A 21,913-nucleotide genomic window follows, 5' to 3' on the forward strand; every position below is an offset into this window, starting at 1 on the left:
GACACCACTCATCCATAAGAACCAGAGGTATTTTTCTCTCTCACACCCTGTAGGACACACTCTTTCTATGGCCAATCCTTGGTCATAGACAAGATTGATGAACCGTAATCTATACATGCTTCTGCATGTTGGATCGAGACCATATGTTATTAAACGGGTGACGACACTCAGTGGTGTCCAAAGACTGTGCCTGTTTCAGCGGTCAGGTCCTGCTTAGCATTCCGGTGATGGCGCGTTGAGGAATGGCCGCCGTGCTGGATTCTCGCCTCAAAACCAGGGAGGGGAGAAATATGACTTTTGTTCAAACGCTGTTGAAAGCATTGTTTCCCTTCTTATGAATAGGTCATTATAAAAAGAAAAACAACATTGATAAATAAAAAGAGAAAAAACATTGATAAATTACACTGATAAAACAGGCGTCTGTGTGAGCCTACTTAACCAGTGCTGTAGGTTGACTATGACATGGGATGCTTTTGTTCACTGACTCAATGCAGAGTGCAGTGCCCTGTCATCATAACTCTTGGCTGCCTAGCTGTAGCGTGTTTCCTGAATCCCAATGCGTTGCCATAGTTGATAAGAGACGTGTGTGGGTACGTGAGGTAATAGTATGAGTGAGAGTTCTGTGGAAATCCTCACTGTATGACAAACAACAAAAATGTCATGTAACTTGTATTAGAAACCTGGGGACCGGCAGTGATCGCATAGCACTCAATGACTTCCGGTGTGAAGATGCGTAACTAAGCAAGACTGGATTATGCATGGGAACAATGTCCTGTGGATTGATGTTGTACTTTGACCTTGTTGTTTACAGGAACCAGGACCCCAGAGCCCTCAGATACCTCAAGGACACAAGAATGTGGTGAGTACTTCTGCTTTCATACCAAGCCAAGCATGCAGGATAAGTCCTACTACTTTTGCTCAGTGATACATGAGTTCCTTTGATTTCAACTGCAGATAAGCCACTTCATGCAGCAAATGTGCAGGTATCCATATAAAACCGCCTTGGTTATGAATATCACGGAACATCCATCTGGCAAGCTTCCAAAGACCTGAGTCAGAGTTGAGATCAGAGCTCCCCAACCAAGACTTTCACAGAAATCAGTCATTGACATCAACGGGAGACTTCAGCAAAAACTTGAGTCAAGCGCACTGATTCCACATCAGAAATATATGTGCTGGCATATATTGGGCAGAGCGAGGGTGTTGGGAGTTAGGGCTGGAGACTGGAGATGAAGAGTGTGCGATGTAGTCAAGATGGGACGGAATGTTGAGTCCTAATCCTAGACACAGTGATCCTGGCTGGTCTTCTGGCTAGAGTGGATCCAGTGTGGACAGACGGGGGAGGTCTGTAGAGCAGAGTGGGCATAGCAGACAGAGGCCTGTTCTCTTGGACATAATGTTCTTGGATCAGTGGGGCATCTCTGTCTGACTGGGTGATCCGACTGTGCAGAGCCAGCCCCACTGTAGCGAGCTAAGTGCCTAGACCGGCTGTGCGCCCTTGGATGTTTAATTATAGCGGATAGAGGGAGCAAGATGAAGAGAGAGAGGGAGAGGGAGAGGGGAGAGAAGACACAGCTAAGAGAGACGCTAGTGCTTTTTCATCACATTTCTGATAGTTTCCCCAACAATCCTATTTATCACCCGTGCCTAAATTGTTATTGATCCAGTACCACTGGGAATGTGTGTCATTAGGTAGTGTAGCAGAAGAATCGCTTGAAGCGCTGGATCCATTTCCATTGCAGCATGTTTCTGCCACAGTGTTCCGCTGACCATGCAGCACAGACAGAGTACAGTAGTGTCATAGGCAGGACACACACACACACACACACACACACACACACACACACACACACACACACACACACACACACACACACACACACACAGGATGACTGCAGAGTAGAACCGCCTCATTACTTGTCCCTGTGGAGGTGGGATGAATCAGATGTGGCAGGTGCAGCGATAAGAAGTCCTAGGGCTTTTCAGTTCGAACCCCACAGAAGAAGGGTCTGTGTGTGTTTTGCTTACCGTGACTTAGATACAAGCCTCTCTTAGATAAGAGGGCCACAACACCACACAGCCCAGCATCGGTGATGTCAGCAGCTCGCTAATCTCACGGGGGATTGGTGGATGGATGCTTGTCAGAAAACATCGGAGCCTGTCTGGATCAGAGCTGGGCAGTCTAAGCGCTTGTTTGTGTTGCGAAGCTGCTGTCAGGAGGAGGCTGGCTGGCATGGGGAAGAGGAACCGGTGAGAAGAGCCTGGCTCGACCTTACCGCCAATACCTCCAGCTGACAAAAACAGGTTCTGTCCGGGGCTTGGATTCTGAGCTTCCGTCTTGCGGTCTCTCGACCACTGTAAAACCAAGGAGAAATCTCGGGCATCCTTGCCCACACTGACGCGCCATGTTATCGGGGAGCTTGGACCCCAACTCCAATGGATTTAACTGCCAGGTATGCCTCTGGGTTTAGCCTGTGCCACCTGAGGGAGGTTGGCACATAGGGGGTGGCACAAAGTATGGGATGGAAATGCTGATGATGTTGAGGTGGCATAAACTATTAATTGTTGCATCACAACATTGTTTGTGTTCATGGAAGAATATATCCTGATTGGCGTTTTAGCTCATATTTGGGGTTATGAAAATATACCACTGCAGACTTATCATACACACATTCACGTCATAATTGCTCGACAGTGACATTGGACAGAAACACTATAGAAGGTTATTGATGGATCGCAAACGGGCCATTCGACGCTTTCCTGAACGCTTTGGCAGATTAACATTGAAGTCACTACAGGGCAGAGTGAATGGCCTTCAGTTCAGTATTATAGTGTTGGTTAATGCGATGCCTGATCACTGCTGTTGTTCTGCAGTAGAGGCTAGCTGTGCTGCAGATCTCCTGGCATCGGAAAAGGTCCTGAGGAGCTACTGACAGATGGGTCTTGAGCACTCTCATTTTGCGAGTGGTGGGAGATCGAGCTAGAGATTATACCCACTGTCATGAACCCGATTGATCTTTGAGAGAAGCAAATGACCTAAACTGTTTGTTTGTCTCTGTCTTGGTCCGTTTATGGCTACTTCAGAAGCATTGCTGTTTGTTGATGTCTTTTTAGGTTTTGGATTAAACTGTGTTGATCTCACAAAGTGAATAGGGAAGCCTGTGATAGAGAGGTATGGCTTCGAGAAGCTCTGCTGTGATGCTGATGCTGAGCACACTACCATTGCCACGGTAACCACGGCCATCTGTAGGGATCAGACCTGTGACGACGTCTGCCCTTATCCAATCAGATCGCTCTGGTGTAAGGGGCGCCGCCCATGCTAATCCACTAGCTGTAGCTATATAGAATCCCCTCGGCTTGAAATACATGTGCAGTACTCTCATCCACATTAGACTGATTTACAGTCAGTAATCCTCTATCCAATAGATGAGGCTTTGTGAAAAGTCACATGCTATATATGCTTCTGATTCACATAGGTGTTGTTGGTCAAAATAATAAGTAGAGATGTTCTTTAATGTATACCTCATGGCCTAGATATCCTATGAAGGTAAATGTTGATCATCTCTGCAGGTTCCGTGCGTCACAGAACTCCCTGAGAGGCACATGAGGAATGTGGAAATTGGTTCACAAGGCTGGTGTGTGTGTCCTGGAAAGCTGTATTCTAACCTACCCGGCTTCCTGGAAACGGCTCGTGTGAAAGCTCCGGGGTGAAGTTTCCCCTAGGTACAGATTTAGGATCAGCATCCCCTCCACCAATCCTAACCTTAACCATTAGTGGGGGAAAAAAGCATAGCTGACCTCAGGTCAGCGTCAAGGGGCAACTTCACCCTACACCCGTGTGAACAGATAGGTCTGTGATTTTTACTGGCAAGGATATGGGTACATAACCCAGGCACACCTTTCGGTCAACATTAGGAGACATCCTCTGTGTTTATTGTTTCTTAATGAGTTCCATAATAGTTCCCCCTGAAAGATAACATCAGCAGACCACCTCCTCTAGTGCAGCAGTCAATCATATTGTTCTCTCTGCCAGAGGTCAACCTGAAGTCCCAGGATGTCATTTTGATTTGTAGGTGGTTTTACATTTTAAACAAAGACTTTGTTCACAACTGGGATGTGCAACCCTGGCCCTGGGGTTGCAGACTGTGTGTTAGCAGACTTTTGTTCCAGCCCTGGATTTACACTTCTGATTCAACTGGTTACGTTTAGTGCATTATCAAACCAGTTCTTGTTCGAACTCCAAAAAAAATAATGTATTTCCTGTGCTGAAAATCATCATCTCCTTGAATACGGTAAGACCAAAAAAAATGCTCAAGGAGAAGGAAATCTCAAGCAAGGTTCTTATCGAAGAAAGGAATGACGTCCAGCAGCGTGTGTGGGAGTTAAAGACGAGAAAGGAAGTCATTTGAAGCTGACAGTCATTTTTAAGGGAACTGGAAGTGTTGGGTGCAGTTTATTTCAGAACATATCGGTCGCTAGTTGAGAGACCTCTACACGCCGTGCTCTTTGTTGAAAGCCATCTGACCATTTGTCTGTTTGATGAGAACATGTCGTTATCACAAAATTGGACATGAACAGATTGTTACGGTTCGTACTGACCTAACATGTGAGGGGAACGCAGGTGCTATCGCTACACACACCGTAGTGTGTGTGTGTGTGTGCACACTTAGGTTCTATACTGAATAAAAATATAAACGCAACATGCAACAATTTCAACATTTTTACTGAGTTACAGTTCCTATAAGGAAATATATTCATTAGCCACTAATCAATAGGTTTCACATGACTGGGCCTGGGTGCAGCCATGAGTGGGCCTGGGAGGGCATAGGCCTAACCAATCGGAATTAGTTTCCCCCCCCTGGCGTGGTTACACGTGGTCTGCGGTTGTGAGGCCGGTTGGACGTTCTGCCAAATTCTCTAAAACGACATTGGAGTCAGCTTATGGTAGAGAAATTAACATTCAAATATCTGGCAACAGCTCTGGTGGACATTCCTGCAGTCAGCATGCCAGTTGCACGCTCCCTCCATACTTGAGACATTTGTGCTGTTGTGTGACAAAACTGTACATTTTAGAGTGGCCTTTTATTGTCCCCAGCACAAGGTGCACCTGTGTAATTATCATGCTGTTTAATCAGCTTCTTGATATGCCACACCTGTCAGGTGGATGTATTATCTTGGCAAAGGATAAATCTCCACTAACAGGAATGTAAACAAATGTGTCCCAAAATTTGAGAGAAATAAGCTTTTTGTGCGTATGGAAGATTTCTGGGATTTTTTTATATCAGCTTATGAAACATAGGACCAGTGTATATTACCTCATTTGTCATCACCTTCAAGCCTCCAGTGCTCCTTCGTGGGTCGTCCTTGTTACCAGTATCAGTTAGTACAGCTTATCTAGAGTTTTGATTAGATGGTATATACTGTAGCTACGAAGATACTTTTTTTCATAGCAGGTTCGAATTTACACAGCAGGTTAAGAGAATTACCCTAACCTTAAACCTTATCCTAACCCTAAACTTAACCCTTACTCTAACCATTAACCTAACCCTTATTCTAAACCTAACCATAACCTAAGCAAGCAGTTGCTTATCAACAGATAGTTTGTTGATAGTATGATGCTCTACAGATAGAAAATATGGACTATCCAAATCTGGACTGAATTAGGTTAGGAAAAGGGTTAAGGTTGGCTAAAATACTCTCCTAACCTGCTACAAAAAGTAACTTTCGGTGGTAGCTGTACTCCATCTAGTCACAACTCTTATCTAAGTCAATTAGCTTCCTGGTGGTCCGACCCCTCTCAGGTCTCAGGAAACACTGACTGACTTTGTGGATTCCCAAGGTCACAGTCACACCCACTCCATAATAGTTAATGTCAGAACTCATTAGAATGAGTGGTGGCTGGTGGGGATACAGACTACTAGGTTACTCTGGGTCAGTTGTGGTGTCCCAGGGTTGGGGGCTGATTTGGGTCAGTGGTGTATTGTATTGATAGGCTAGCTGGCTGGGGGAATGAAAGCGCCACCTGTGAAGCTGTAATTCTATTCCGGGCCACCTGCTGTTTGTAATCCGTAGAGGGATTTTGGCTTTGGAGGCTTTCGGCTTGATTCTTGTTTTTTGTTGCTTCGTCACTGTCACGGAAAACGGCGACAAAAAGTACAATTTGACAGACAAAACCGGTAATCAAGTTCCTGGAGTAAATGAAACGATTGTGTTAATATTCACTTTTGTATCTTTTCACTTCATAAAGAACGTGTGTCCTTGATGTTTTTGGATTCGACGCAGGAAACCTGTTTACAGGGTTGTTTAGATGAGATGTTTTATTGTCACATACGCCAGATAGGCCCTGCGATAGACTAGCGCCCTGTCCAGCGGGACTACTTGTACATCAATCTGCCTCACGCTACAGAAACAGGAGATATAGCCTCCTGCGCTTTGGGCCGTTCTGGCTCGGACACAGCTTACTTACTAAATAGACGACCGATACCCCTCCCATCCCACCTCTAGCGCCAAATCTGTATATCAGCAAATATAACCATATTAGACGCAGTCCAGATTAAAGGGGGACTGTTGTAAACTTCAATTAAATGGTATGATAAAGCTCTTCCTTGTCCCTTTTCTGTTCAGGGCTCTATTTTCAAGGCTGTGTCCCAAATGGCCCTGTGGACCTACACTGCACAGATGATACATGCAGTTAGTCAGCTTGACAGGAAGGAGCAAAGTGCATCAGTGAGCAACACGTGTAGGGAGATGGGGGGAGGCTGCTGTAGCGCTGAACTGAATACCAAACAACTGTACGTGTTTCTCCTCCTCTATCTCTTTCTGTCTCCCAGAGAGATGCTTTAGGATAAGAATAAGACTACGCTTTCAGTAAATAGTCAAATGACACATAATAAATCATGGATAATTGCTGATGGGAAATGCAGAAAATGCAGCTACTTGCCATTTCTAATACATCTATGTGGAGTGCATAGAGTACAGGAGAATAAGCCTGGGAATGGCCTTGGTGTCTAGTAAACAGAGAGGAGGGAGAGAAGCCAATGGCAGGCATCTTTCCAAGGTCAACCCTGAACTCGCCAAACGTGGATATCAGATAGATGTCAACCTCCTGGTCCTCCTTTGGTTTTCAGTCCAAGGCTACAGCAGCTTCCCCTTCCCCCGACATGATGTCAACCTCCTGGTCCTCCTTTGGTTTTCAGTCCAGGGCTACAGCAGCTTCCCCTTCCCCCGACATGATGTCAACCTCCTGGTCCTCCTTTGGTTTTCAGTCCAGGGCTACAGCAGCTTCCCCTTCCCCCGACATGATGTCAACCTCCTGGTCCTCCTTTGGTTTTCAGTCCAGGGCTACAGCAGCTTCCCCTTCCCCCGACATGATGTCAACCTCCTGGTCCTCCTTTGGTTTTCAGTCCAGGGCTACAGCAGCTTCCCCTTCCCCCGACATGATGTCAACCTCCTGGTCCTCCTTTGGTTTTCAGTCCAAGGCTACAGCAGCTTCCCCTTCCCCCGACATGATGTCAACCTCCTGGTCCTCCTTTGGTTTTCAGTCCAGGGCTACAGCAGCTTCCCCTTCCCCCTACATGATGTCAACCTCCTGGTCCTCCTTTGGTTTTCAGTCCAGGGCTACAGCAGCTTCCCCTTCCCCCGACATGATGTCAACCTCCTCGTCCTCCTTTGGTTTTCAGTCCAGGGCTACAGCAGCTTCCCCTTCCCCCGACATGATGTCAACCTCCTCGTCCTCCTTTGGTTTTCAGTCCAGGGCTACAGCAGCTTCCCCTTCCCCCGACATGATGTCAACCTCCTCGTCCTCCTTTGGTTTTCAGTCCAGGGCTACAGCAGCTTCCCCTTCCCCCTACATGATGTCAACCTCCTCGTCCTCCTTTGGTTTTCAGTCCAGGGCTATAGCAGCATCCCCCTACATGTGTTGCTCTGCTCATTCCTATCAAGCTGACTAACTGCCTGCAGAACTAGGCCTGGATATGCGTTTGTTAGCGTGCTCATTTCTCGGGGGGGGGTCTGTGTGTGTGTGTGTGTGTGTGTGTGTGTGTGCGCGCGCGCGCGCATGTGTGCGGGCATGGAGAGCTACTCCCACCTCGCGCTGGCTGCTCTAATGTCGTCACCAGGCAGAGAGCATGATAGGAGCTGATTTAATCCGTGCTGTGTATATCTCATCCAGGGTTAGATTTACACACCTATGGCAAAAGGTTAGCATTTGTGTGGAGATGAAATCTGTGGCGGGGATGCTCTCTCTTCCGCTCTTCCATCAGTGTTCTGCAGCCTGCAGGAGATCCCGTCCCCAACATGATGCTATTAATAGATAGAGACAGAAACCTGCTGCAGGCCGGAGACGCTGTCTCATTTGTCAAACTGAACTGAAGACACGGAGCACCACTCCGTCCTCCTATAGCGGTCCCGGCACAGAGAAAGAGAGTTGGCGTTCTAGAAGGATTTATTGACCTCTTTTCTCAACGTGTTGATCTAACGAGACTTCAAGATGAGTTCATGAGCAAGTCTCTGTTAAGATTGTGTTGTGGGGTCAGTGGTGGTGTCCTTTCCATTCCAACTCCCTCAGATCAGGAAGTGAATTGAAATTTGATTCATTAATAAAATTTGTATCGTGTAATATGAATGAATGACACTTCTACGTATGAACTGAACCGAGATTCATCTCCTGAATTCACTGAATTGAAATTGAATTGGCACTCAACCCTGAAAAGGAGGAAAAATATTTGATCAGACCCAGACTTTATAATAAGACATTCTCATAGGTTATTTCATTGTTGTTATATCAGACCAAACATTTTTCTAATGGGCTAGCAGCCACGGAGCAGGAGGTGGGGGTGGATTTCATTATGATGTCACTGAGAATGAAGGGATTTCCCAGGGGGCCATGGGTCCTCCTGGGGATAGCAGCAGCAGGGTATGCCCCCGGTCACCCTTCACATTTCTCCAAGGGTGGTCTCTCGGGCTCCACTCTCTGCTATGACAGCCATGCTGCCTGATAAATCGAATGGGTATACCTGACAGTTTTGCCCCACACCGTTGAATAAACAAAAATATGTATTTATGACTTTTTAAATTCCATGCCCTACACCAAAGGGACTCTGATTATAACATGGCTGATTAGGATTGACATCCAATATCACATTCACAAACAAACCAGCCCTGAAAACGTTTGTATACTTTCTATTGATAATTCCTTGATCTTCTTCTGAGAAATCACCCTCCTCATCTGAGACGGTCTAATGTGATGTCTAAGCCCACCCCACCACCATCTGTCCAGAACATTCCCATGATCCTCTAGGCTCAGTCACATGGGTGTCCATGTGTGGGTGCCTCCTCTCTCCAGCAACCTGGCCTGGGCTAGCCTAATCTTCTTCAGCATCCAGGACTGGCTGTGTAGGACATCTTTTTGATTGGTCTGTAGCCACATTCATCCAGTCACGGGATGTGTATGTAATGGAATTGTATTCCCTGTATAGTGCACTGCTTTTGACCAGCATTCTAAATGAAATGCAGAAAATACACAATCATTTGTAATACTGTTCAGATTGATCTGAACTGCAAAGATGCTTCATATTTCATTTCTGTGGTATAATTTAGTTATGTTAACCTCTATGGGCTAGGTGGGACGCTTGCGTCCCACCTACTCAACAGCCAGTGTAATCCCGTGGCGCGTTATTCAAATACCTCAAAAATGCAAAAACTTCAATTTTTCAAACATATGACTATTTTACACCATTTTAAAGACAAGACTCTCGTTAATCTAACCACACTGTCCGATTTCAAAAAGGCTTTACAACGAAAGCAAAACATTAGATTATGTCAGCAGAGTACCCAGCCAGAAATAATCAGACACCCATTTTTCAAGCTAGCATATAATGTCACATAAACCCAAACCACAGCTAAATGCAGCACTAACCTTTGATGATCTTCATCAGATGACAACCCTAGGACATTATGTTATACAATACATGCATGTTTTGTTCAATCAAGTTCATATTTATATCAAAAAACAGCTTTTTACATTAGCATGTGACTAGCATTCCCACCGAACACTGCCGGTGAATTTACTAAATTACTCACAATAAACGTTCACAAAAAGCATAACAATTATTTTAAGAATTATAGATACAGAACTCCTCTATGCACTCGATATGTCCGATTTTAAAATAGCTTTTCGGTGAAAGCACATTTTGCAATATTCTCAGAAGATAGCCCGGCATCACAGGGCTAGCTATTTAGACACCCAGCAAGTTTAGCACTCACCAAAGTCAGATTTACTATAAGAAAAATGTTATTACCTTTGCTGTTCTTCGTCAGAATGCACTCCCAGGACTTCTACTTCAATAACAAATGTTGGTTTGGTCCCAAATAATCCATTGTTATATCCAAATAGCGGCGTTTTGTTTGTGCGTTCAAGACACTATCCGAAAGGGTAAATAAGGGTGACGAGCATGGCGCATTTCGTGACAAAAAAATTCTAAATATTCCATTACCGTACTTCGAAGCATGTCAACCGCCGTTTAACCTCTCTGGGCTAGGCGGGACGAATTCGTCCCACCTACGTAACAGCCGCTTGCAGCCTGTGGCGCGATTTTCAAAACCTTAAAAATCCTATTACTTCAATTTCTCAAACATATGACTATTTTACAGCTATTTAAAGACAAGACTCTCGTTAATCTAACCACACTGTCCGATTTCAAAAAGGCTTTACAACGAAAGCAAAACATTAGATTATGTCAGCAGAGTACCAAGCCAGAAATAATCAGACACCCATTTTTCAAGCCAGCATATAATGTCACCAAAACCCAGAAGACAGCTAAATGCAGCACTTACCTTTGATGATCTTCATCAGATGACAACCCTAGGACATTATGTTATACAATACATGCATGTTTTGTTCAATCAAGTTCATATTTATATCAAAAACCAGCTTTTTACATTAGCATGTGACGTTCAGAACTAGCATACCCCCCGCAAACTTCCGGGGAATTCGCTAACATTTTACTAAATTACTCACGATAAACGTTCACAAAAAGCATAACAATTATTTTAAGAATTATAGATACAGACCTCCTCTATGCACTCGATATGTCCGATTTTAAAATAGCTTTTTGGTGAAAGCACATTTTGCAATATTCTAAGTACATAGCCCAGGCATCACGGGCTCGCTATTTAGACACCCGGCAAGTTTAGCACTCACCATAATCATATTTACTATTATAAAAGTTTGATTACCTTTTGTTGTCTTTGTCAGAATGCACACCCAGGACTGCTACTTCAATAACAAATGTTGGTTTGGTCCAAAATAATCATTCGTTATATCCGAATAGCGGCGTTTTGTTCGTGCGTTCCAGACACTATCCGAAATAGTAAAGAAGTGTCGCGCGCATGGCGCAATTCGTGACAATAAAATTCTAAATATTCCATTACCGTACTTCGAAGCATGTCAACCGCTGTTTAGAACCAATTTTTATGCCATTTATCTCATAGAAAAGCGCTAATATTCCGACCGGGAATCTGCAATAAACTAAACAGCCGAATTAAAATACTCCACGGGGGCTAATCGCGCACGCGCCTCACTCCATTGTCACCTAATGGGACACTTGAATAAGATGATAATCTGTTTCAGCCTGAGGCTGCCTCGTCAACCTTCATGATTTTCCCACATCCTGAGAGCCTATTGGAGCCCTGGGAATTGTCACGTTACAGCTAAGATCCTTACTTTTCAATAAACAGATGCAAGACGCACGACTCCTTGTCAGACAGGCCACTTCCTGCATGAAACCTTGTCAGGTTTTTGCCTGCCATAGGAGTTCTGTTATACTCACAGACACCATTCAAACAGTTTTAGAAACTTCAGGGTGTTTTCTATCCAAACCTGAACAATAATATGCATATTCTAGCTTCTGAGTTGGTGTAGGAGGCAGTTAAAAATGGGCACATATTTTTTCCAAAATTCTCAATACTGCCCCCTAGCCCAAACAGGTTAAAATCAATTTTTATGCAATTTTTCTCGTAAAAAAGCGATAATATTCCGACCGGGAATCTGCGTTTAGGTAAACAGACGAAAGAAAATAAAGCATGGGGTCGACTCGGTCACACGCCTAAGCCCATAGTACTCTGATCGGCCACTTGCCAAACGCGATAATGTGTTTCAGCCAGAGGCTGCCTCGATATCATTCCGCTTTTTCCCGGGCTCTGAGAGCCTATGGGAGCCGTAGGAAGTGTCACGTTATAGCAAAGATCCTCAGTCTTCAATAAAAAGAGCCAAGATGAACAACAACTTGTCAGACAGGCCACTTCCTGCATGGAATCTTCTCAGGTTTTGGCCTGCCATATGAGTTCTGTTATACTCACAGACACCATTCAAACAGTTTTAGAAACTTTAGGGTGTTTTCTATCCAAAGCCAATAATTATATGCATATTCTAGTTACTGGGCAGGAGTAGTAACCAGATTAAATCGGGTACGTTTTTTTATCCGGCCGTGTCAATACTGCCCCCTAGCCCTAACAGGTTTTAATAAGCTCTGGTTTCTTACCTGTGGGAACTGGGGGGTAGAGTCCAGGGCTAGAGTCATGGCCAAGGTTACTTTCAGCTGTGGGGTAGAGCCAGTCTAGGCACAGGGTTACTTCCAGCTGTGGGGTAGAGCCAGTCTAGGCACAGGGTTACTTCCAGCTGTGGGGTAGAACCAGTCTAGGCACAGGGTTACTTCCAGCTGTGGGGTAGAGCCAGTCTAGGCACAAGGTTACTTCCAGCTGTGGCGTAGAGCCAGTCTAGGCACAGGGTTACTTCCAGCTGTGGGGTAGAGCCAGTCTAGGCACAAGGTTACTTCCAGCTGTGGGGTAGAGCCAGGGCCAGGGTCATGGCCAGGGTTGCTCCAGCTGTGGGTAGAGCCAGTCTAGGCACAGGGTTACTTCCAGCTGTGGGGTTAAGCCGGGGTCAGGGCCAGGGTTGCCCCAGCTGTGGGGTAGAGCCAGGGCACAGGGCAAGGTTAAGGGTGGTTCCAGCTGTGGGGTAAAGCCAGGGACAGGGCCATGGCCAGGGTAAGGGTGGTTCCAGCTGTGGAGTAAAGCCAGGGTCAGGGACAGGGTCATGGCCAGGGTAAGGGTGGTTCCAGCTGTGGGGTAAAGCCAGGGACAGGGACAAGGCCAGGGTTGCTGTGGGTTAAAGCCAGGTTCAGGGCCAGCGTTAAGGCTGGGGTTGCTCCAGCTGTGGGGTAAAGCCAGAGCCAGGGTCAAGGCCAGGGGGGCTTCCACCTTAACAACCTGTCACGTCCTGACCAGTAAAGGGGTTATTTGTTATTATAGTTTGGTCAGGATGTGGCAGGGGGTATTTGTTTTATATGGTTTTGAGTATGTGTTTATGTAGAGGGGTGTTTGATTTATGTATTCCGGGGTTTTGGTCATTGTTCTATATTGTATCTTTCTATGTCTGTTCTAGGGTGTTTAATTCTATGTTTAGGTATTTGGGATTGAGGCCTTCAATTGGAGGCAGCTGTGTATCGTTGCCTCTGATTGAAGGTCCTATATTTAGGAGTATGTTTGTTATGGGTATTGTGGGAGGTTGTTCTTAGCACTGCTGTATTTAGCCTGCAAGGCTGTTAGTTTGTTCGTTTCTTGTTTTGTTTATTAAGTGTTCACAAATAAAATTAAGATGAGCACTCGACCCGCTGCGCCTTGGTCCAATTGCTACGACGATCGTGACACAACCTCTGCCTGGAGCTTAGCAGGCTGTAAACAGACAGAGCAGTGTAACAGCAGGACAACAACACATATAGCCAAACTAAACAATAATTTGGGACACCACTCATTTTGGTCCAATTATAATACATTTTACATTTTAGTCATTTAGCAGATGCTCTTATCCAGAGCGACTTACAGTACTGAATGCATACATTTTTTTTTTCTCCGTACTGGTCCCCCGTGGGACTCGAACCCACAACCCTGGCATTGCAAACACCATGCTCTACCAACTGAGCCACACCTAAACTGCTTCACATTTGACTTCTGTGATATAATTTGTTATGTTAATAGGCTCTGGTGTCTTACAATTGAAGTCGGAAATGTACATACACTTTAGCCGAATACATTTAAACTCAGTTTTTCACAATTCCTGACATTTAATCCTAGTTAAAATTTCCTGTCTTAGGTCAGTTAGGATCACCACTTTATTTTAAGAATGTGAAATGTCAGAATAATAGTTGAGAGAATTATTTATTTCAGCTTTTATTTCTTTCATCAGTGGGTCAGAAGTTTACATACACTCAATTAGTATTTGGTAGCACTGCCTTTAAATTGTTTAACTTGGGTCAAACGTTTCAGATAGCCTTCCACAAGCTTCCCACAATAAGTTGGGTGAATTTTGTCCCATTGCTCCTGACAGAGCTGGTGTAAAAGAGAGGTTTTAGAGGTGCTCACACACACTTTTTCAGTTCTGCCCACAATTTTTCTATAGGATTGAGGTCAGGGCTTTGTGATGGCCACTCCAATACCTTGACTTTGTTGTCCTTAAGCCATTTTGCCACAACTTTGGAAGTATGCTTGGGGTCGTTGTCCATTTGGAAGACCCATTTGCGACCAAGCTTTAACTTCCTGACTGATGTCTTGAGATGTTGCTTCAATATATCCACATCATTTTCCTTCCTCATGATGCCATCTATTTTGTGAAGTGCACCAGTCCCTCCTGCAGCAAAGCACCCCCACAACATGATGCTGCCACTCCCGTGCTTCACGGTTGGGATGGTGTTCTTCGGCTTGCAAGCCTCCCCCCTTTTTTCTCCAAACATAACGATGGTCATTATGGCTAAACAGTTCTTTTTTTTATCAGACCAGAGGACATTTCTCCAAAAAGTAAGATCTTTGTCCCCATGTGCAGTTGCAAACTGTAGTCTGGCTTTTTTTATGGCGGTTTTGGAGCAGTGGCTTCTTCCTTGCTCAGCGGCCTTACAGGTTATGTCGATATAGGACTCATTTTACTGTGGATATAGATAATTGTGTGCCTGTTTCCTCCAGCATCTTCACAAGGTCCTTTGCTGTTGTTCTGTGATTGATTTGCACTTTTCACACCAAAGTGCGTTCATCTCTAGGAGACAGAACGCGTCTCCTTCCTGAGCGATATGACGGTTGCGTGGTCCCATGGTGTTTATACTTGCGTACTATTGTTTGTACAGATGAACGTGTTACCTTCAGGCGTTTGGAAATTGCTCCCAAGGATGAACCAGACTTGTGGAGGTCTACAATTCTTTTGAGGTCTTAGCTGATTTCTTTTGATTTTCCCATGATGTCAAGCAAAGAGGCACTGAGTTTGAAGGTAGGCCTTGAAATACATCCACAGGTACACCTCCAATTGACTCAAATGATGTCAATTAGGCCATCAGAAGCTTCTAAAACCATGACATAATTTTCCAAGCTGTTTAATGGCACAGTCAACTTAGTGTATGTTAACTTCTGACCCACTGGAATTGTGATACAGTGAATTATAAGTGAAATAATCTGTCTGTAAACAATTGTTGGGGAAATGATTTGTGTCATGCACAAAGTAGATGTCCTAACCAACTTGCCAAAACTATGAGTTTTAATGACTCCAACCTAAGTGTGTGTAAACTTCCGACTTCAAATGTACCTTTGGAAGCTGTGGGGTAGAGCCAGTGTCAGGTTCTGAGATGCTTCCACCAGCTACAGGCCTGAAAACATCAAAAAGTTATATTATTAAGCGACATGATGGGAATAATACAACCACTGTTATCTGTAGCTCATTTCCATGCCTGTTGTATTACTAATACACTGTTGTTGTATGGTTCTACACCGTCTAACCAAAGTGCTGTATATTCACTGTTTACGTTTTCCAATCACGTTAAGTACTGATTACAATCTACTCTGATTAGATTGTCAAATGATGCAATATGGAAAAGCTCAGCAGTGTCCAGAGATGATTTGAGTGTAGCATTGATTTGTGCTTAGAGATGATTGTGAATGAAGTGTGGCTGATTACCAAAGGGAATTAACTAGCATTACGCGACATCTGTGAGTATAGCCGTGACACTCATGTTTTACCAGCTTACCACTGGCACCCAGCACCTCCTATGTCACCTCATGTTATTTGGCAAAAAGATTAAGCCTACAACTCCCTGGACAGAAACATGTTATTTTGGGGACACTCACTAAGCGAATAGTACACAGACACACACCCCCCATCAACCCTCTGAGATCCTCGACCCCACAACCAGTATTTCTCCTACAACAATCCTAGCCATTATCAGGACAGTCTTTTGGGTCAACAACAGTGTTCCTCTCGGCAGCTGTGTGAGAGTCAGTATATATCTGACCACACGCATGAGGAAGCATCCTTGTAAAAAATAAAATAAAACGTGACTAAAACAATAAAACTATCTGGGTAGTCAGGGAAGGTGAATTCATAAAAATTGTGATTGGCCACATGTGTTGCCATGGTGACTGTCTGATGAAGTTAGCCTCATGAAGCTGCTGTGTGTTTATTTAAGGACTCATCCTCTTGCAGCAGGAGGATGGCAGGATGCCAGAGGCCTCTTATATAAGAATTTTGGCTTTTTTCTTAATTCAAATTTGGCTCTGTGTACAGAATGGTCGTTTTGACATGGTGGAATGGTCACTGGGCCAATTTCACCACTCGTGTGCTAGGCCCATTAAAAAAACAGCACTCTGAGCTTTTTCTGTGAAAATCTCTTGATGTGCAAAGGAATGGTTATCGCTATACTGTACATACTGTAAATACATGTGCGTATTAAGTCGTTTGGACCATAATAGTTCCTTGGCGATGTGGACACCAAGGAACTTGAAACTGTCGACCTGCACCTTAATGGGGGCCTGTTTGGCCCACCTTCATCTCTCTCTCTTTATCTCTCTCTTTATCTCTCTCTCTTTCTCTCTATCTTTCTCTCTCTCTCTCTCTCTTTCTTTATCTCTCTCTCTTTCTCTCTCCCCTCTCTCTTTATCTCTCTCTCTCCTATCTTTCTCTTTCTTTCTCTCTCCCTCTATCTTTATCTCTCTCTCTCTTTGTCTCCTATAGAGGACTGATGAGGAGGCGGTCCTGGACAGAGGGGGCACTCGCTCCATGCTCAACACCAACTTTGAGAAGGAGGAGCTGGAAGGTGAGTCAACATTAACAGTTTAAGGGATGCTTCTCAATTAGTCTAAACCGGCTGTCTCCCCTTGTCTCCACCGCTACCTAACCCTATTCTGCTTTTACATAGTCTGTGACTTCATATCACTTATGGGTGGAAGGAGAGGACACAAGTAGACAAGGACCGGGAGCAGGTTAAGAGAACTGGAATGCACCCAGTGACCTTTCTCAGACACTCACGGTTGCCATGATTATTTGTTCTGCCTGCAGTGGAAACTGTGACACTGTATTTGCTCTGGTCTAGTATTCCCTGCTACCCCATATGGAGACCCTATGGATTTGTGAGAGAAGACACTGTAGTGAAGACGAGGAACGAACACACACACACACACACACACACACACACACACACACACACACACACACACACACACACACACACACACACACACACACACACACACGCACACACACACACAGAGGCCACACAATAATGTCTTAATACGTGGGTCACTTTCATGCCACAGAGAGCAGGATGGGAGAGAACAGACGTTCCATCACATCAGCAAGTTCACAGGCCTGAGGGATGTTGTGATCATTTTATAGAAAACCTCCCGTCTTGACTCACAGACTGTAAGCTGCAGCCAGGGTCCTCTGGGGTCCTCAGTGTTTCAACCAGGCATGTCCTAGGCTGCCCTATTGTCTTTCGTAATAGTCTCTACGACACATTCAAAGGGAGATATACTCTATTGTACTGTGATATATACCATGTTGGATGTTTTGTTGATGTCATTGTGTTGCCGGCTGACTCAGAGATGCATGTTGTGGTGGTTGTGACTGTAACAGGCCACACGCTAAGGCTGTCACACATGACGTTTCAGGGAGACATATTGCTGGAATCATCCTGTCCTTGACTTACTGCCTTAGTTTCTGGGCATGGTTGTTTTTGTTAAACAGTACTTACACTGAGTAGTGCTGTTAAAGCAGGCCTGGAGGTGGGGACAGAGATATGACAGAGATATGAGTGGCCAGGGTCTTGTCCATGTCACCCTGTGTACCCTGGCTCTCCCACAGCTGGTTTGAGACCTATAGGACAGGCCATTTTGGCTGTCCTAGCTCAGCATTGGAGTCGGCATAGATTATGCTCACCCTGGCAGAGCGAGAGAGAGAGTGAGGAACAGGGAAGAGACTGAGAGTGTGGCATATAACGAGGGAGGGAGAAAGATGGAGGGGGAGTGAGAAAGAGAGAGAGTGAGAAAGGGTGTGTTATCATTGCAGTGCTTCAGTATTACATTTCCAGCTGACACCAAATTGTCATTTGTTTTGTATGAATCTGGCCCAAGTGATTTTTTTTCTTCTTCTCCATCAGGGCCTTGCGTTTTAATGAATGCATCACATTTCAAAAGTATATTTTTGTAAATGCACGTATTGTAAGCCCTACATTTCTGGGGTTGTAGTGATTGTAGTTTGATGCCACGTTTTCATTGTGTCCGCAGGCCACCGGACCCTTTACATCGGGGTCCACGTTCCCCTGGGGAGGAAGTCCCACCGACGTCACCGTCACCATGGCGGCCACAACAAAAACAGCAGGAAGAGATCCAAAGAGAGGGAATCTGGGGTGGACGGCGATGGCAGAGAATCACCCTCCCACAGTAAGTCTATGGGGGGAGTGTGCTGCAAAGAATGTTCCCTGTGAAAATGTGACCAAACCACACTCTTAGAAAAAAGGGTTCCAAAAGGGTTCTTCAGCTGTCCCATAGGAAAACCCTTTTTGGTTCCATGTAGAACCATTTTGGGTTCCATGCAGAACACACTGTGGAAAGGGTTCTACATGGAACCCCAACCGGTTCTATTTGGAACCGAAAGGGTTCTACCTGGAACCAACAAGTGTTCTTCAAAAATGTTTTCCTTCTAAGAGTGCATTGTAAGTCTACAGGGGGAGTGCAATGACAAAATGTTCCCTGTGAAAATGTGTGACTTGTCATTTGTTCTTGTTTCTCCGTCATTGACACTAACCAGGTCTCAGATCTCTTTGTGCTCCTGCCAACTATCATTAATGAGCCAAAAGAGAACAGAAGTTGTGATCCTGATTCAATAACGCAATGGTTATGCAAATATTGGGTTATGCAAATATTGGAATTCTATCACTTTTTTTGTACCACAGATCCTTTTTTTCTCAAGTTGCTAAGCAACCTCTTTCTGTCTGTCCTGACTAGTTGCTAGCTCATGTCGAATTTCTCAAACTAAATCAGTGACCCCGCACAAAATTTTGTCTGCATAGTGAAAGTTGAGATTGCCGTGAGGCCAGACTGTTGGCAAGAGTGCAGAACAGACTGGCACCCAGGCTACATTGATTGACGTCCCTTCACACCCCTTCTCTGCACTCTTCTCTCTCTCGCTCTCTTTCTCTCTCCTTTTTTATCCCTCTCTTTCTTCTTTCACTCTTTCTCTTTTCTCTCTTTCTCTCTCTCGCTCTTTCTGTCTTTCTCTCTTTCTCTCTCTCTTTCTCTCTGTCTCTCTCTCTCTCACCATGTTCTCTCTCTGTCTCTCTGTCTCTCTCTTTCTTTCTCTCTTTCAAATCAAGGGGCTTTATTGGCATGGGAAACATATGTTAATATTACCAAAGCAAGTGAAGTAGATAATATACAAAAGTGAAATAAACAAAAATGAACAGTTTTTGTTTGAACTCACAGAAGTTCCAAAATAGTAAAGACATTTCAAACGTCATATTATGTGTATATACAGTGTTGTAACGCTGTACAAATGGTTAATTAATGTACAAAAGGGAAAATAAATATTGGTTGTATTTACAGTGGAGTTTGTTCTTCACTGGTTGACCTTTTCTTGTGGCAACAGGTCACAAATCTTGCTGCTGTGATGGTACGCTGCGGTTTTTCACCCAGTAGATTTGGGAGTTTATCAAAATTGCATTTTTGTTTTCGAATTCTTTGTGGATCTGTGTAATCTGAGGGAAATATGTGTCTCTAATATGGTCATACATTGGGCAGGAGGTTAGGAAGTGCAGCTCAGTTTCCACCTCATTTTGTGGGCAGTGTGCACGTAGCCTGTCTTCTCTTGAGAGCCAGGTCTGGCTACGGCGGCCTTTCTCAATAGCGAGGCTATGCTCACCACTAAGTCTGTACATAGTCAAAGCTTTCCTTAAGTTTGGGTCAGTCACAGTGGTCAGGTATTCTGCCACTCTGTACTCTCTGTTTAGGGCCAAATAGCATTCTAGTTTGCACTGTTTTTTTGTTAATTCTTTCCAGTATGTGTCAAGTAATTATCTTTTTGTTTTCTCATGATTTGGTTGGGTCTAATTGTGTTGCTGTTCTGGGGCTCTGTGGGGTGTGTTTGTGTTTGTGAATCGAGGCCCAGGACCAGCTTGCTTAGGGGACTCTTCTCCAGGTTAATTTCTCTGTAGGTGATGGCTTTGTTATGGAAGGTTTGGGAATCACTTCCTTTTAGGTGGTTGTAGAATATAACGTCTCTTTTCTGGATTTTGATAATTAGTGGATATCGGCCTAATTCTGCTCCGCATGCATTATTTGGTGTTCTACGTTGTACACTGGGGATATGTTTGCAGAATTCTGCATGCAGAGTCTGTTTGGTGTTTGTCCCATTTTGTGAATTCTTGGTTGGTGAGCAGACCCCAGACTTCACAACCATAAAGGGCAATGGGTTCTATAACTGATTGAAGTATTTTTAGCCAGATCCTAATTGGGATGTCGAATATTATGTTCCTTTTGATGGCATAGAATTACCTTCTTGCCTTGTCTCTCAGATCGTTCACAGCTTTGTGGAAGTTATCCGTCGCATTGATGTTTAGGCCAAGGTATCTATAGTTTTTTTTGTGTGCTCTAGGGCAACGGTGTCTAGATGGAATTTGTATTTGTGGTCCTAGTGACTGGACCCTTTTTGGAATACTATTTTTTTAGTATAGTCCCCACGATATGCAACATTTCAGGGAAGTCAGGAACCAATACACACAGTCAGTTAGGAAAGCAAAGGCTAGCTTTTTCAAACAGAAATTTGCATCCTGTAGCTCTAACTCCAAAAAGATTTGGGACACTGTAAAGTCCATGGAGAATAAGAGCACCTCCTCCCAGCTGCCCACTGCACTGCGGCTAGGAAACACTGTCACCACCGATAAATCCACGATAATCGAGAATTTCAATAAGCATTTCTCTACGGTTGGCCATGCTTTCCTCCTGGCTACCCCAAACCCGGCCAACAGTTCTGCACCCCCCACAGCTACTTGCCCAAGCCTCTCCAGCTTTTCTTTCACCCAAATCCAGATAGCAGATGTTCTGAAAGATCTGCAAAACCTGGACCTGTACAAATCAGCTGGGCTAGACAATCTGGACCCTCTCTTTCTAAAATGATCCGCCGCCATTGTCGCAACCCCTATTACTAGTCTGTTCAATCTCTCTTTCATATCATCCGAAATCCCTAAAGATTGGAAAGCTGCCGCGGTCATCCCCCTCTTCAAAGGGGGTGACACTCTAGACCCAAACTGTTACAGACCTATATCCATCCTGCCCTGCCTTTCTAAAGTCTTCGAAAGCCAAGTTAACAAACAGATCACTGACCATTTCAAATCCCACCGTACCTTCTCCGCTGTGCAATCCGGTTTCTGAGCTGGTCACGGGTGCACCTCAGCTATGCTCAAGGTACTAAATGACATCATAACCGCCATCGATAAAATACAATACTGTGCAGCCGTATTCATCGACCTGGCCAAGGCTTTCGACTCTGTCAATCACTGTATTCTTATTGGCAGACTCAACAGCCTTGGATTCTCAAATGACTGCCCCG

General features: G+C 44.6%; 1 protein-coding gene across 3 annotated transcripts in view; it reads left to right on the forward strand.

Annotated features, from left to right (window-relative positions):
• Positions 1–21,913, forward strand: part of LOC106574399 (sodium-driven chloride bicarbonate exchanger) — a 52,527-nt gene that overhangs the window by 1,402 nt on the left and 29,212 nt on the right. For 2 of the 3 annotated variants that reach the window (XM_014150254.3, XM_014150253.3), the window contains exons 2-4: positions 812–859; positions 17,045–17,126; positions 18,595–18,750. In XM_014150254.3, the coding sequence (XP_014005729.1) occupies positions 812–859; positions 17,045–17,126; positions 18,595–18,750 (286 nt within the window). Of the gene's footprint in view, positions 1–811; positions 860–2,168; positions 2,454–17,044; positions 17,127–18,594; positions 18,751–21,913 lie in introns of those variants that run through there. The other variant, XM_014150255.3, reaches the window with a different exon arrangement.

This window comes from Salmo salar, chromosome 16, assembly GCF_965601325.2.
Source record: "Salmo salar chromosome 16, fSalSal1, whole genome shotgun sequence".
NCBI lineage: Eukaryota > Metazoa > Chordata > Actinopteri > Salmoniformes > Salmonidae > Salmo > Salmo salar.